Source organism: Helianthus annuus, chromosome 17 (assembly GCF_002127325.2).
Source record: "Helianthus annuus cultivar XRQ/B chromosome 17, HanXRQr2.0-SUNRISE, whole genome shotgun sequence".
In the NCBI taxonomy this organism is placed as follows: Eukaryota; Viridiplantae; Streptophyta; class Magnoliopsida; order Asterales; family Asteraceae; genus Helianthus; species Helianthus annuus.
In genome coordinates, this window is record NC_035449.2 from 2713865 (window position 1) to 2729657 (window position 15793).

At 36.0% G+C, this 15793-nt stretch overlaps 1 protein-coding gene and 1 long non-coding RNA gene across 3 annotated transcripts; both read left to right on the forward strand.

Annotated features, from left to right (window-relative positions):
• Positions 1 to 4164: 4164 nt before the first annotated feature.
• Positions 4165 to 8881, forward strand: LOC110922155. Of its 2 annotated transcripts, none has more exons than XR_004886057.1 (6): positions 4165 to 4600; positions 5149 to 5311; positions 5418 to 5489; positions 6411 to 6941; positions 7354 to 7608; positions 8496 to 8881. It is a non-coding gene; the product is annotated as an uncharacterized LOC110922155 (long non-coding RNA). The 2 variants fall into 2 exon arrangements; XR_002582926.2 differs by having other exon boundaries at positions 4166 to 4600; positions 6411 to 6962.
• Positions 8882 to 12395: 3514 nt separating this feature from the next.
• LOC110922909 (aluminum-activated malate transporter 10) lies at positions 12396 to 15156 on the forward strand. Its single transcript, XM_022167104.2, has 5 exons — positions 12396 to 12816; positions 13121 to 13261; positions 13372 to 13644; positions 13741 to 13985; positions 14498 to 15156. Exons 1-5 carry the CDS (start codon positions 12480 to 12482, stop codon positions 14966 to 14968), a joined length of 1467 nt encoding a protein of 488 aa, XP_022022796.1. The 5' UTR covers positions 12396 to 12479; the 3' UTR covers positions 14969 to 15156.
• The last annotated feature ends 637 nt before the right edge of the window (positions 15157 to 15793 follow it).

Here is a 15793-nt window from a genome sequence, read left to right on the forward strand (position 1 = left end):
TGTTAGCATTGATGCACATTGAGTTCGGCTGGAGCTGATACGATCCGGTGGTATTATCCAACCGGATCGATAACAGCTCTGGTCAACTCTCTAGTTACTCGTTATTTTCTCGTTGATATAGATTTGGTGTTATTAATGTTAATTAGAAGATATAAATTAAATTTCATACATGTTTTATTATACACATACTTATATTAGGATCATTATGCTGTAACCATGGTTGTAAAACAAGGTCTCCAAGCCCGAGTACTCTCCGAGTAGTCGCTACAAGGTAGGCTGCCGAGGCGACTTTCTTCAACTTTGCCTAACTACTCATAATTGACCAAAAGTGGTCAAACTCAGCCAAAATCGGATCTAGTAGGTGTAGGTCAAATCGGGTCGAGTTTGACTTAAAAAAAATAATAAAACATAAATTTTATGCCTATCATATTAAGGAATGAATATCATTTTCACGTATTTTGTTATAAATATTAGTAAATTCATGTTATTTGATATATATTTAATTTCTAAAAACTAATTTATTTACATTTTAACACGTCCGAGTACTCCCCGAGTACTCTCCGCCTAGGCCGAGTACTCTCAACTCCTCAGTCGACCGATTAGGGAGCGCCTAACGACTTTTACAACCATGGTTGTAACTATAACTATATTAGCGGCTGACATCAAATGATTGCGGGTCATTATATATGGTATTCGGCAATTAACATAACTGTAATTTAACAGTCGTGTTTTTGGCGCCAATTAACCACCGATAAACCAGCAAAAGCCCGATATATATTATATAGGTTAACCATTTCGATATCTTTTCATCTTTTCAATCCTATCTATCCGCTGCATATTTGTGTTTCTTATCTTGATACCCAACCGTTAAAGCATCTATCTTACATGTAAAACTTATCAAAACTACGATTCTTTAGGAAATCAATGATATATTTGAACACGATTCTTTAGTTACCTATATGGCTGTATTAAGACGCGCTTCATTTTACTTCACTTTATTTTTAACCATTTTGACCCGTTTGACCCATTTCATTTCGACTGCTATATTTTGACCCGCATAATATCACTTCATTAAATTTTTTAAACCATTTTGACTCGTTTAATTTGAAGTCATTATATAACCCTGTTTCATTCAAGGACGACGATACAAAACGTAAAAGTCCCAAACGCCGAGTTGTAATATTCAAGCAGACCAACACCATATAATACACAAAGAAAGTACAGTAGCTGCAAAATTGTCGTATAAAGATCCAGATCAATACATTCATTAAGAAAAAGTACTTCAAGGAATCAAAACCCATAAAGGCGTTACATTATTATGAGGATCAAAACCAGCGGCAAACCCAAGAAATTTTTCCATGGGGGTGGAATTTTTTAGGGGTTACTTGTCTATCGCTATATAATAATTTTTTCAGTCCGTCGAGTTGGGTCGGGTCATATGAAAAAAGATAAATTAACTAAATTTTATATGATCAACAAAAGTACGGCAACCATCTTTACAAATGTATAATAAAAATTTAATATGTCTAAAGTTTTTATCTACCGGTTTATTTTTTGAAAGTAAGCTATAACATCATCTAGAGAGAAAATTCTAAGCAACTCTTCTTCACATAATCACATTGGACATATTCATAACTCAAAAGTCTTCAATATTCTAATCCACATAAACTACTCATACAAACAATGTTTTGAATTTCAAGCATTTATATATTCAATCCAAAGTTCATAACGTATATTTTTTCAAACACTAGCCCCTAATCAAATAAATTAAAACTAACCATCAAATCAGTGATTCAGTTATGGAATACCATACCTAACGCTTCTGTTCTACGCTCTGTGTGTTTGTCACTTCTTTTTTTTCTTTTTAATTATACTTTAAAATAATGGGCTAAGACTTATTATTGGTCATTGGGCCTAATTTTGGATATTGAGCTTAATTATATAAATTATATTTGTCATTAGTGTTTAATTGATCATTATTATACATATTAAATTTATATGTGAAAATTATAAATTCCTAATTTAGTTTTCCTTAGGGTCGGTTTTAAAGTTTTACAGGGGTTGATTTGAAAGTTTAAGACGAGCGATTGCAAAATTTTATTGGGGGCGCTAGAGATTTTAACTCATGTATTACACTAAAAAAATCAAAGGTAGGCAGCTACCCCTAAGTAGACTGACTATAGGTCCGCACATGATCAAAACATTCATAAAGTTTTTTTAAAATACTAAAATTTTAGTTATAAATGAACATTAAAATTGATTGATTAATAGTGATTTTCTCAATTCTCAAATATTTTTATAGTTCTCACATGATACCTTCTCATACATGTGTGTGTATATATAGGGGTAGGATAACGTACGATGCGTACAAGATGAAATTATGCACGTTATAAAACTCAAAATCCTAATCGCATATTGTACACTAGTGCAGTGGCGAAGCTTGAAAAAAAAGTACGGACCTAAAAAAAATTTTCTATCGCGTAGTTTCGAGGTGTATGTTCGGGTCGGTGATTGGATTCGGGTCGAGTCAAACATTAATATCAAATAAAAAACGTTCCCAAACATTAAAAAAGAAGTTATCATTTTATTCTTCCACATAGCATAATCTAATAACAAAACAAGTTAACAAATCACCCTAAATTTCAAACTCTAATTTGTACCTAAATTTTTTTTTATAAAACTGGGGGATCGAAAACGTATATACCTACAAAATCCTGTACGAAACGTACATATATAACACTACTGACCGAAAAGTTCGGGGGGGGGGGGGGGCGGGCGCCCCTCCCCGCCCCTTAAATCCTTTGCCCCTGCACTAGTGAAAGTGTAAAGTACAATATCCTTTAACGTACAACACGTACGAGATGAAATCATAACATGCGTAATTAGTTTTATAAAATGCGTGATTAGGTTTTTACCCCATGCGTGATTTCTGATTTTGTACATGCGTGATTATGTTCATGCGTGATTATGGTTTTGAGCTTTATAATGTGCATAATTTTCATCTCGTACGTATCGTACGTTAAGGAATATTTTACGTTAACCGGATTCTATATATATATATATATGTGTGTGTGTGTGTGTGTGTGTGTAGGGATGAGCATATCGGTATCCGATACCGAGCCGATACCGATACCGCCTAATACCGATCCAGAATTTCACCCAAACTAGGTACCGATACCGATACCGAAACATGTCGGTTAGGTATCGGTACGGTATCGGTATAATACCGTATTTTGAGGGTCGGTATCGGTATAATACCGATACCGTACCGTACCGATACCGAAAACGCCAAAAAGTGGATACCGATCGGGATACCGATCGGGATCGGGATCGGTACGGGATCGGTATGGGATCGGTATTCGGTGGCATATGCTCATCCCTATGTGTGTGTGTGTGTTATGGGTGAAATTTCGAGCTCATATCCTGACGATATATCTTGATTTTATGTTAGCTGTTTATGATCAGGATACCGGATCGGGATACCGTACTAGGATATTGGTAACATCCTGAGCCAGTATCCTGGCAATTACTGATGATTTGCTTGTAGCTGAAGGTTGTTAACGTTCACAAAGACCAATTCCCATGAAGACTCGCTCAAATTAGTTGGAAAAGAGATGTTGAAGCAAGGGGAAATAGTCTTTAACGTTCAAAGGGAATATTCCAAAGTATCCCAGAATAATATGATAGTTTGTTGGTTCTTGTACCTATAAATAGGAGTGTCGGATCATAGGAATTCACACACTTTCGAGCTCTTATACTCGTACACTCTCATTTCTAGCTGCAATTACACTCTAACACTCACAATTCACAATCATTGTAACACTTAGATTCGATCCGAGCATTATCCTGCCCTGTATCTTGATTATTCAAGCAATAAGAAGAACAAGGCAGCTGACGATTGTCAGCTCCCGAGGTTTTATGCCGGAGATCTAGATTGATCAAGGGCTTTCCTCGTACATCTCGTGTCAACCTTTACATTTTCGCTCATTGTTTGATTATTGATATAGCTTGGTATCTTGAGCTATACCCTGAAAACTGTTTTTGCAAACAACCAAATCAGCATATTTTTCACAAACACTGCTAGCACACTACCTTACATAACTAATCTGATCACTTAATTGCTTCGGTAATTTTTAACCAAACAATATATCTCTATACCTAATAAAACAACAAGGTTCTGCCACTTGGCATCACCTCATTAAACCAACACACTTGTCAAAATTCTAGCCCCTCCACGTTAGTATAATCTTATGTGTAATTTTGTGAGATTTTTTACTTTTTTATGTTTAACTAAAGCACAGTCCCCAACTCTCTCTGTAACATCTCTTTCACCCTGTACACACAAAACGTCAAAAACCCAGCTCATACCCATCTTTCCCTTTCTTCTTCAAAATTCAAATTCATTGTTTCCCAAGCCAGATCTACAAAACAAATTCGAAAACCCATTGAGAGAGAGAGAGAGAGAGAGACAAGAGTTGAAGGTGATTCAGGCGAATCACCACCATCCGACGACAGTAACAGAGCTGCAAAGACAACCGCTCGAACTCTAATTTAAGGGTTTACTTGAAATCTGCTATCCTAGATCTACTAGACGTTATTGGTAAGGTTTTGTTTGTTAGTTTTTTTTCTTTGATTTTTGTTAACCTGACAGAGAATTTGGGTTTAAAGTTCCTTTGAAATTGATGTTGATTCGATAGACGTTATTGGTAAGGTTTTTTTTTTCTTGGATTTTTGCTATACTTTAATTTCTCTGTTTTAGCATGTGGTTTTTTTTGCTGTACTTTAATTTCACTTAATTATCGTACGATGAGGGTGAAGAGGTAGTGGTCCATATGATAGATACCAGCTGCACTCACTTTGTTCAAATTCGTACTCAACATGCAGTTAAATGACATTTATTTTGCGTCCAATAATGTATTTATGTTGTTATTTTGTGTTAATGAAGTTGTATCTGTGTAAGAGATTTGTGATAAATGTAAAATTATTATTGATACTTCTAAAGTGCTGCGTTTTAGTTATTTCAGCTGAGTGATTGAATTTTTTAGGCGATTTTATCGCGGGATATTAGTTTTCTAGCTTATTTGATGAATGTGACTGGACGGTTGTGAATGACAATACGTTGAAAAGTTTCGTTTTTTGATAGAGCAGGAATCAGATATCAAAGAGCTGGGATAAAATGACAATTGTGGAGGACCCGATTCCAGAGCTTTCGTCTGATTTGTCAACTATTTCTCCGCCGAATTCATATGGATCTGTTGTTCTAGGTGGCACGTTTGATCGCTTACATGATGGTCATCGACTTTTCCTCAAGGTTGTTGTCAACGATCTGTATTTGTTATTTCGTGCTACACATAATAAGCGTAGGATGAGATTTTGGTTATTTTTTGAGTTGTGGTGGATTTGATTGTTGGTTACAGGCAGCTGCAGAGTTGGCTAGGGATCGAATTGTTGTTGGTGTTTGTGATGGACCTATGATTTCCAAGAAACAGGTTTGGACCTTGCTCCTTCTCTGTTTTTTATACGTGCAAATTCTTATATATTTCACTTGCCACCATGAATGAAACAAGTACTCAAATACACATAGAGAACCTATGGATTATGATTTATAGTACAACAGATTTCTTTAGCAGTAAAATGATATAGTGATTCAAGTTGAATACTTGATATAGAAGACTTAAGCAACCATTACTGGTTGGAGTTTTTACACATGGTGTGGGTGATGTACTATCGTCTCTTTCTTAGGAGTTAATGTAACAACTGGATAACATATTTTTCTATGAAATGACAAATGAGAATTCATCTTAGTGGCTTTATATAGAACCAAAGTATCTATGAGGTTCTTACCAGTAAACATGCCCCTGTGGCCAATGCTACTGTTCTATATGCAGTATAATAGTGAAGTTACGCTATTAAGAATGTTGTAAGCCGTAAGTTCTACCAAATTAGAGTTGGTAAAAGTGGGAACGCTTTTATTAAGATCCACCTATCTGAAGTGAAAGTAGGAACACTTCCTATGTGTTGGCTTAGAGTGATTGATTGAATGAATGAGAAAAGTGAAATGCGTGACGCGTATCACATCTTAACACATATACGAAGATGGTTCAATGACTTTTAGCTCCGGCTCCGGCAAGAGAAGAATGTCTGATGCTTTTTCAGCAGAATTCGGTAATCTTGATTTGGTTTTGTTTCACATTTTCTCCACCAGTAAGAATCAAAATAAATACAAGTATATACTAGATCTTTATGCATAAATTCTTTGTTTTTGCCGCAAGTTGTTCTGTTCTTGATGTGATCTGTTGTAAAGTTATGATTTTTATCATTGTTGTTCTGGTTTTGTGTATCTTTTTTTTTAATCATTTAATCTTTTTATTGTTAATAGTGCTTATGATCTATGTTTGTATTTGTTGCAGGTGGTTATGTTGGATCCTTGGAGTGTATTGTGGGTGGTGTTCATATAAGAACAGGGGTTAGAGAATAAAGAGTATACAGAAAGAGATGAAGGGAAGGGAAGGGGAGGCAGAAAGAGGTATCGAATGGCAGGGGCCAGATCAAGGTCATGATCAAGAACAAGGGACCTTCATAAGCTTCTCCTAAGGCCAGGGCATCTGGTCGGACCCGCTTTCGAACCAGGTACCCAAGTAACTCCTATAACATATTATGTTCCAATATTATTATTATTTTAGTTGCTGCTAACTTGGTCTGATTTTGTGAAGCAGAGGTACGATCTTCAAGATTAAGTGTGTATATTGGTTGTGGGTGCTGGTGGGTTGGGTTGTGAACTTCTCAAAGAGTCGCCCTCTCCGGTTTCAGCAATGTAGTTTCATTATCTGTGTTTTTTAGCGTCTTTTGGAAATTGGAACCTTTGCTACTGAGTTGTGTAGGTTGTAGAGGCTTTAAGAGTAATGGTAATGGGTGACCCCTTTGGAGATACTATATCTAAGGTACACTGTTGGAAATCAGAGGTAGGGTACTTAAATAATCGGTGTCGTTGCTAGCGCATATCTTCTTTTTTTACCAATCGAAACCCTAATTGGGGTCTGGCTTTTTTTATCTCAATACTAAAATAATTTCTTGAATAAAATGATTTAGGAGGTTTTATGTATCAACACATAACACGTTCGTCCCAGTATTAACTGGGTCAAAAATATCAGCTGTAACATTATTATGGTTCAAATGTCTCGTGTTTTTCTTTTATGTTAATTTTTATTTACCATTTTGACTTTTCAGAGATAAAACATATTTTGAATTGACTGGTTCATTATTAACTGGGTCAGGGTCAAAATATCAGCTGGAACATTATTATGGTTCAAATGTCTCGTGTTTTTCTTATATTATTTTGATGATGACTTGCAGATTTAAACAATTAAAAGAACAAGAAGCAAGGAGGAAACAACAAAAAGAGGCAGAAAAAGCTAAAGAGGCTTCATTGACAAATGAAGTTGACCATGAACTTAAAGCCGATTCTATGAGTTCTGCTAATGGAAGTCCTTCATCTTCAGATTCCAGTCAAGTTGATAGAACTTCGATTTCTAAAGGGAAAATGGCGAAGATTCGGTTTTGTATAATAGCAGAAGAGATCGACAGCATCTTGATGAAAATCTTGAAAAGGTAGCTTTTGAAACTTTTTAACATTGTCTTAAATTTCCGATTATTGAGAAGTGGCAAAAATGAGTGGGTTGGATAACGGGTATTTTTTTGTACAGGTTGGAACACGTAGGTTCTGGTTGAAACATAACAGTTTTTGTTCAAAAGTTTTTTTTATATATAATCAATGTGCAATGTAGTTGCAAAAGTTGCATTATTCAAAAAGTTTAATAAATAAGTAGTGCGCCGAATATGATTAAAAAGTAGCATCACTGCAATAATAATGTAAGTTTTTTAGATAACACGGTTTATGTGGTTTATGTCATGAAAAATAGACTTTGTGCGACTAATGACCTGTTCGACCTATTTGTTTTTTAGCTAATTTTTTATATGATCTGTTCGACCCATTTCTTTTTCGACACATTGCCCAAATCAACTCATTAACAAGTAAATGGGTTTGAAATTGCCACCATGCTCATAAAATTGCAATACCTTATTTACGGGGTTTTCAGCGTCCCTTTTCGAAGTGTTTACGATAGAGTTATAGTGTTATACCTTTATTTGGACAAGCATGGTATGTGTGTAATTAAAGGTTATTTAGTTATTTGACAAACGAGTGGAACCAGCATCTTATGTTATTTTTAATTAAACTCAACATGCATTCTTGTGTAACTGCCATAGGAATGTTGTGGTTTTAAAAAAAAGATAGTTATTGCACACATTGTAGAAATATAGACTCAAAAGTAACCTCCATTCATGGCGTTTTCTTGTCTGAAACCAACTAAATTTTGCAAAATGTTGCATGTGGTGAAGTTCATTTTATTGCAGCTTTTGTTTTAGTTTTGTACCATATGAACTAATAAATATTTGCTTATACGGATTTCTAACGACGGGCCGATTCTACTTGGCAGGAAAAAGCCGCCACGTGTACCACAGAAAACAAAAGCGCAACCAAAGATGAACAAGAAGAATGATCATGAACAACCAAGCAAGAAAAAAATAATGTGGGAGTACAAAAGAACTTGGTTTAGGTTCATGAACACATGGTCATGCACACGCACCGTCAGGTTCGTTTTGATTATACACAAGATAAGGTGTAGATACGTTTAGAGGGGTTCGGATACAATGATGTGGAATATTTGTTTCTATAATCAAGTTTCCATGATATATAGGCAGTGAGAACTTAGAATTCGGGTTTAAAATTTGTCCCGATATTTGTTTAGACTTTATTTATACCATTTTTCGTGTTCCTCTTATATCCTTAACTACTTTAATGACAAAAAGTTATATTTTTGAACTACACATTATACAAACGTTGTCAATTACCAGAAACGATAGATCGATATAATGCTAGATTAATGAATCTTAATGTGTCACAATCGGCCGTTACTTGTCTACTGAAATCCATGAATTTGGAAGTGATTTTGAAGACGTTGATGTACGATCGTATGAACGTATCTTTTATCTTCTCCGTAATGGAGGTTAGGAGCTCCGGTTATGGAGTCTGCCTTTCTCGCTGCGCTGGCCGCTGTGCATAATTTGCAGGCTTACAGCTAGAGGTGCATAAACCGGTTAATTTCAATAACCGGTTAATTTGACCTTTTGACTTTAACCGATGATTACTTTATTTGGTTATTTTTTTAACTGGTCCGGTTGATAACTAATTTGGAGTATACACTTTTCATTGGTGTTGATAAAGGAATTTGGAAAAATATATTTGTTGGGTCTATAACTCTATACCAAATATATTTGTCCGGCCTGTGAACTTTCACGTTTGTTCTCTGTTTGAAGCACATACAGTTAGGTATCTGTGGATACCAGGGCTTGTGTGAAAAACTAGAAATATAAGGGAATGTCTACTTGGTGGGTGTGTGTTCGGATAAGTAATGGGGTGGGTTTCCTGGTGTAAGTCTTGGTTTGCGTATAAATAAATGGTGTATATATGATAGTTTCATCACTGTTTGGGTACATCGGTAGGTGTAATGTGTGTATTTTTTCTTCTATGGGTTGAATTAGTTGCTTCAGTTCGGATGACCCACATAGTCAATGTGTGCAAGTTATTCAATCTCACAAGCCCCCATTTAATTTAATCCTATGTGTTTATGTTATGGTACTTTTTTTGTTGGTAATGTTTGCCAAACATGAATGGTTATCCACTTAAAAGAAATCATATATAAAAATTTCTTTTGTATATATAATTTTTTTAACACAACCCATAACCCGTGAAGCTCACGGGTATATAATAAACTATATTTTAGATTGTGAGTCTGTAGGAAAGAGAAATAAATAATAAAATTAGTGTTTGTGAGTTAGATCAAGATATAGATATAGAGATGGACGTGATACGTTATTTAAAACTAAAGATAATTTAGAGAAAAATAAATTTTATATTAAATTATCTAAATGAATATAAAGGCACGAATGTCAATGCTCTTAGATGTTATTTTGATTGTTAAGATATAAAAGATCATATTAAATAATAAGTTATTAATTGTATTTTTTAAACCCGTGTGTCACACGGGATATAGGCTAGTATATATATATATATATAGAGAGAGAGAGTGGTGAAGATGTTAATGCACATGTTAGTTTTCTACCATTTTTTGTGCACAGGACGAAATTTAAAGGTTATTCAGTATTGCTTTTGATATTTAGGTTTGCCTTTCAAGTTGGTGCAGAAAAGCAAGATAAGTGGTCTTCCCATTCAATTCCATAGTGAAGAGGCTAAACAAATTAACCAATGAAATATATATATTATCTAGTTTTTAAATTTTTTATAGTTAAAAAAGCAGACTTATCATTCATGACCTAACTCCTTTCCTTTTCAAATAAAACCAAAAATTGGTTTACATTTTTTATATTGAATGAGATCAACTACAATATTGTTTTATATTGAATGAGATCAAATACAAGATTGTCATGTTGCACCAGAAAAAAAGTAAGTGTAAAGGCAATTCTTTGATGCTGTCTTTGTCTAATGTTAACTCGTTTTTTAAAATGATATATTTCTCTTGTTCAGACTATGTTGGTAACAAACCAGCTGTTGGCTTCTAGTATGTAAGTATCCACGAAATAAACTCCGCCTAGGATCCCATTAACCCTTTGATATGCATAATCTAATCAGCACTTGACCTGCATTTAGATTTGGGCATGCTGATAAATGTACGAAAGATAGATACGGAATTTCAAGAAGTAGGTATAAGTGTCAGGCTGAAAGAAACACCTAGTTCTAAAATCCTACCAAGTATCATGAAAGAACATAAGGGTGTCCGGGGCGTACTCGGGGAGTGGTTTCGGTGATGGGTTTCCCCGATCGGGAACACCGCCGCCATCACTGCGGGGTCCCGAATCGGGGTGTGAATTGGGCATGGATTCACCGATGGAGGAGAGGGGAAAGTTGGTGGGCCAGCTGAGCATCAATCAATCAAACTTTTTATTTCTTTTTTTTGTTTTTTTTTGAATAAAAAAATAAGGAGAGTTAAGAGGGGAGTGGCGCCATCAAATTGGGGTGTTAGGGGAGTTTAAGAGGGGACTTGACGTGGCACACGGGGATTGGTTTGGCGTAAGAGAGAGGACTCACCTATTAGGTGAGCACCCCCTTCACCCTAAGTTATGCAAATTGAGCTTTTAATGGTCTAGTCTATTCTTTTATATCGCTTTCGGTCTTATGACATTGTTGTCTAGTTGTAGGTTCATGATTCGGACCGTGACCCGTGATTAGTGTGTGATTGATTATGTTTAAGACGTGAGAGATTAGAGACTGATAAACAACTTCCTTATATAAATTCGGTAGCATAACGTTAGAAAGCGGCACGATTACAAGCTAACCGAACTATACCAAAGGAGCATACATCCGGGGAGAGACCAAGTGGTGATCTCTCCCCCAAGTCTAAAACCTTCAAATGTTGCAATGACTAAGGGTTGGTATTTATAGCCACACCCCCTTGTCTTGCAAACACACACGGTCAAACGAATAACCCTTTCGTTTGACCACTTCAAACGAGCGGGTCTATACACGTTCGTTTGACCTTTTCACTAACTATTACATAATCGGCATAAAATAAATCTATTCTATTCGAACAGCATCGGACACAAAAACTGCACCAACACTATTTCGAAAACTTAGGTGAATTTCTTATGGCAAACCAATTACAAAGAGACAAAAATTAACTAAAATTTATGTGGAAGGTGTCATCACATATGACTTTATCTAATGGTTTGGATAAAAAAATGTAGCTTAACCAATGTATGATTAGCATATGATTAATATATCTCATCCTCGGAAGAATGAACTATTTAGTGCCTTTATCTAAGGATTTAGGGACACAATATTTATATGTAGTGCTTTGTGAGTGTTGAGCATTGTAGACTATAGAAAGTTAGTGACATATATATATGTCATGCACCATATCTTGACCTACCTAACCAGAAAACATGATGCAACAATCAACATGAAACTATTTAATGAAAAAGTATATCGTACATTATGGCTTAACGTACTTCACGTACAACAATGTGCGTAATTTGTTCTATAACATGCGTGATTAATGTTTTCAATATGCGTGATTATTGTGTTTCAACATGCGTGATTTTGGATTTTTGAGTTACAACGTGCGTGATTTTAAAATGAACGCGCGTAATTACCTGTCGTACGTGATGTACGTTAAGCCGTAATGTATGTTAACCTTCCTCACTATTTAATAGCCATAGAGAAAAAAACATCTTCCTTTTTAGAATATTATTCTATATATAGAAAGATCGACCGAATCTTGGGCATATATATACACTCAAAGCCTTACTAGCAAGCATAGCATCCATACATATCTAACACTTGACAGCATTCTCTTCAGGCTCTTGCTCCTGATCTCCATCCACTTTCGTTTGCTTTTGTAACAATGGCTAACAAAAATGGAGTTGAGTGGAGCATCAGGTTGGGTGATGGATCATCCATGGCGCTTGAGCCTGAGCCTGAGCCTAAATATGGAGTGATGAGATTGTGGGACGGTTTAAAGGGTTTGGTGGTTCGGTTTGTGATGAGAGTGTGGATGTTTTTAAAGAAGGCGTGGAACCTCGGAGTAGATGACCCTAGAAAATTCTTGCATAGTCTTAAAGTTGGAATCGCTTTAATGGCCGTTTCTTTGTTTTACTACATGAGACCGTTGTATGATGGTGTTGGTGGTAACGCCATTTGGGCTGTTATGACCGTTGTTGTCGTCTTTGAATATACTGTTGGTAGGTACTTCATTTTAATTTCTAATACCAACATGAGTTTTACTTATAAGTTAAAAGTGTAACCAACTAGGGTAGCCCAGTTGGCCAGCCTCACCCATCTCTTCCCAAGAGACCTGGGTTCGAATCCTGTGGCCGGTGTAATACCACACAGGCTCTTCGATCTCGGTGGGGATTCACCGCCATGCAGCCATGGGGCTAGGCTAGCTGCGGAGTTGTAATACTCCTGCGGATGGGAGGTCCGTGCAAATACCCCCCCCCCCCCCCATAAGTTAAAAGTGTTTATTAATGTGTATAAATGTTGCAGGTGGAACTTTGTCCAAGTGTTTGAACAGAATGTTTGCTACTACTCTTGCTGGATTTCTTGCACTTGGGATTCATTGGATTGCTAGCCATTTAGGCCACGAATTCGAGCCGTACATCATGGGGATTTCTCTTTTTTTACTAGGTAATTAACCGTAACAACTAACAAATCTTATCACGAAAGTTTTCAAATGGATTAACATAAGAGCCTAATTAAGTTTCACCAATTAACTAATGATCTTTAATTTGTTACAGCTTCGGCTACAACCTTTTCGAGATTTATTCCTATAGTGAAAGCTAGATTCGACTACGGTTGCATGATCTTCATTCTTACATACAGCCTGGTTTCAGTCTCGGGGTACCGCGTTGACAATCTCCTACGCGTGGCTCACGAAAGGCTATCAACCATAATCATAGGGACTTGTTTGTGCATTATAACAAGCATGCTTATTTTTCCTGTTTGGGCTGGTTTAGAGCTCCATCTTTTGATCCCGCGTAACATGGATAAGCTTGCGAAATCTCTGGATTGTAAGTACCTCAATCATACCTACAACATCATAGATTCATAGCAATTTATGTAGTTTTTTTTCCTAATAATAATCATCATTTTCTTTTCTTTAAAAGGTTGTGTGGCGGATTATTTTGGTCGTGGCGACGAAGAATCTAAGAAAAGTTTACAAGGTTATAAATGTGTGTTGAATTCAAAAACGTCCGAGGAAGCCATGGCAAATTTTGCAAGATGGGAGCCTGCACATGGTCGCTTTAACTTCCGCCATCCGTGGAAGAACTACCTTAAAATAGGCATGTCAACGCGCAACTGCGCTTATTGCATTGAAACACTCACTAGTTGCTTGACCTCCAAGAATAAGGTGAATACCAACTTCTCATTTATTCAAATTTTATCACGCTTTTGGTACATGCATGGTTGCAAAAGTCGCTGGGAGCTTCCTAGTCGGTCGACCGGGGAGTTGAGAGTACTCGGTCTACGCGGAGAGTACTCGGGGAGTACTCGGACATGTTAAATTATAAAGAAATTACTTTTTGGAGATTAAATATATGTCAGATAACACAAATTTACTAATATTTATAACAAAATACGTGAAAATGATATTTATTCTTTAATATGATAGGCATAGAAATTATGTTATATTATTATTTAAGTCAAACTAGACCCGAGTTGACCTACTAGATCCAATTCTGGCCGAGGTTGACCGCGTTTGACCGACTCCAAGTAATTAGGCGGAGTCAAAGAAAGTCGCCCCGGCAGCCTGCCTTGTAGCGACTACTCGGGGAGTACTCAGCCTTGGAAACCTTGTTTTACAACCATGGGTACATGAAACTAGAACAAAAATCTAAAAAAGCTTCGATAATAATAAAACAGGTTCCGGAATCAATAAAGAAACATCTTGAAGCAGCATGCATGAACCTAAGCACAAGCTCATCAAATGTTATTAGAGAACTAGCAACAGTTGTAAGTTCAATGACGAGATCAGCGAAGATAAATATGGCGGTTGAAGATATGAAGAGCGCGGTTCTTGAGCTACAAAATGACTTAAAATCCCTTCCAGATTTGTTGATCCAAACACATGAACACAAGGATGAAAACAAGGTGGCCTTGAGTGAAATGACCATAATGCCCCTGATCGAGATCATGCCGTTAGTGAGTTTTGCGTCTTTACTGATTGAAATGGCTTCTAGAATAGAAGAAAACATGGTGAAAACAGTTGAAGAGTTGGCGGAATCGGCTAAGTTTAAGAAACCGGAAGATGAAGTAAAGCCCAAACACAATCAGACTAGCAACAAGATTAATGCCTCCAATGACGAAAATATAACGGTCCTTCAACGAGTATAAATATATATAAAAAACTTGATGAGTTTTTTTTACTTCCATTTTTTTACCTTTAATGGAAAGTACTAAAGACAACAAAAATGACTTATTTTACCAAATAGACCTATTGTATATAATGATAATTAGATATCTTTTAAAAATAATGTCGTTTGAGATTCTATTTATTAAGAACAGTTTCATTTTCTCTAAAATTATTATAATCAAAAAAAAAAAAAATCATGGAAATAGACAAATTGACCAAGAAAATTAACAAAATGGAAAATTTACTAGAATGGACAAGTTGACCTTCAAGTTAACGAAATAGACATAAATGTTTCAGTCCGTGGCAAAATAGACAAAAGCGTAGACTAATTAGCCGACGGATAGGATTTAGCCTCTTGTTTCTAGCAAGATTTTTCATCTATCGGTTATTTAGCCTACTTTTTTTCATCTGCTGGCTATTTAGCATACGCTTTACACGTGTCTGTTTTATTTTATTGGTTTTTTTTTCTGGACCCCATTGTACTTCACTATGAGTTTTTGTATAGGCTAAGCCTAGCCGTCTTAGCCCACGGATCGTGTTTGGCCTTTTCTGATTAGCTCTTTTTGTCTTTGTCTATTTTGCCAAAACTCAATATACATGTTGATTCCGTTAATTTGAAGGTCAACTTGTCTATTATAGTAATTTTCCCTAAGAAAATAGGCATTGGAATCACCCTGATAATCCGAGTCAGCTAACAAATAATATAAGTCGGCTCCTCTATAGCCCACAATCCGATAAGCCAGCCCCACCATAGTCCACACTCAAAAAAGCCGGCACTTCCATAGCTGACTTTAAGCTAATGTAAA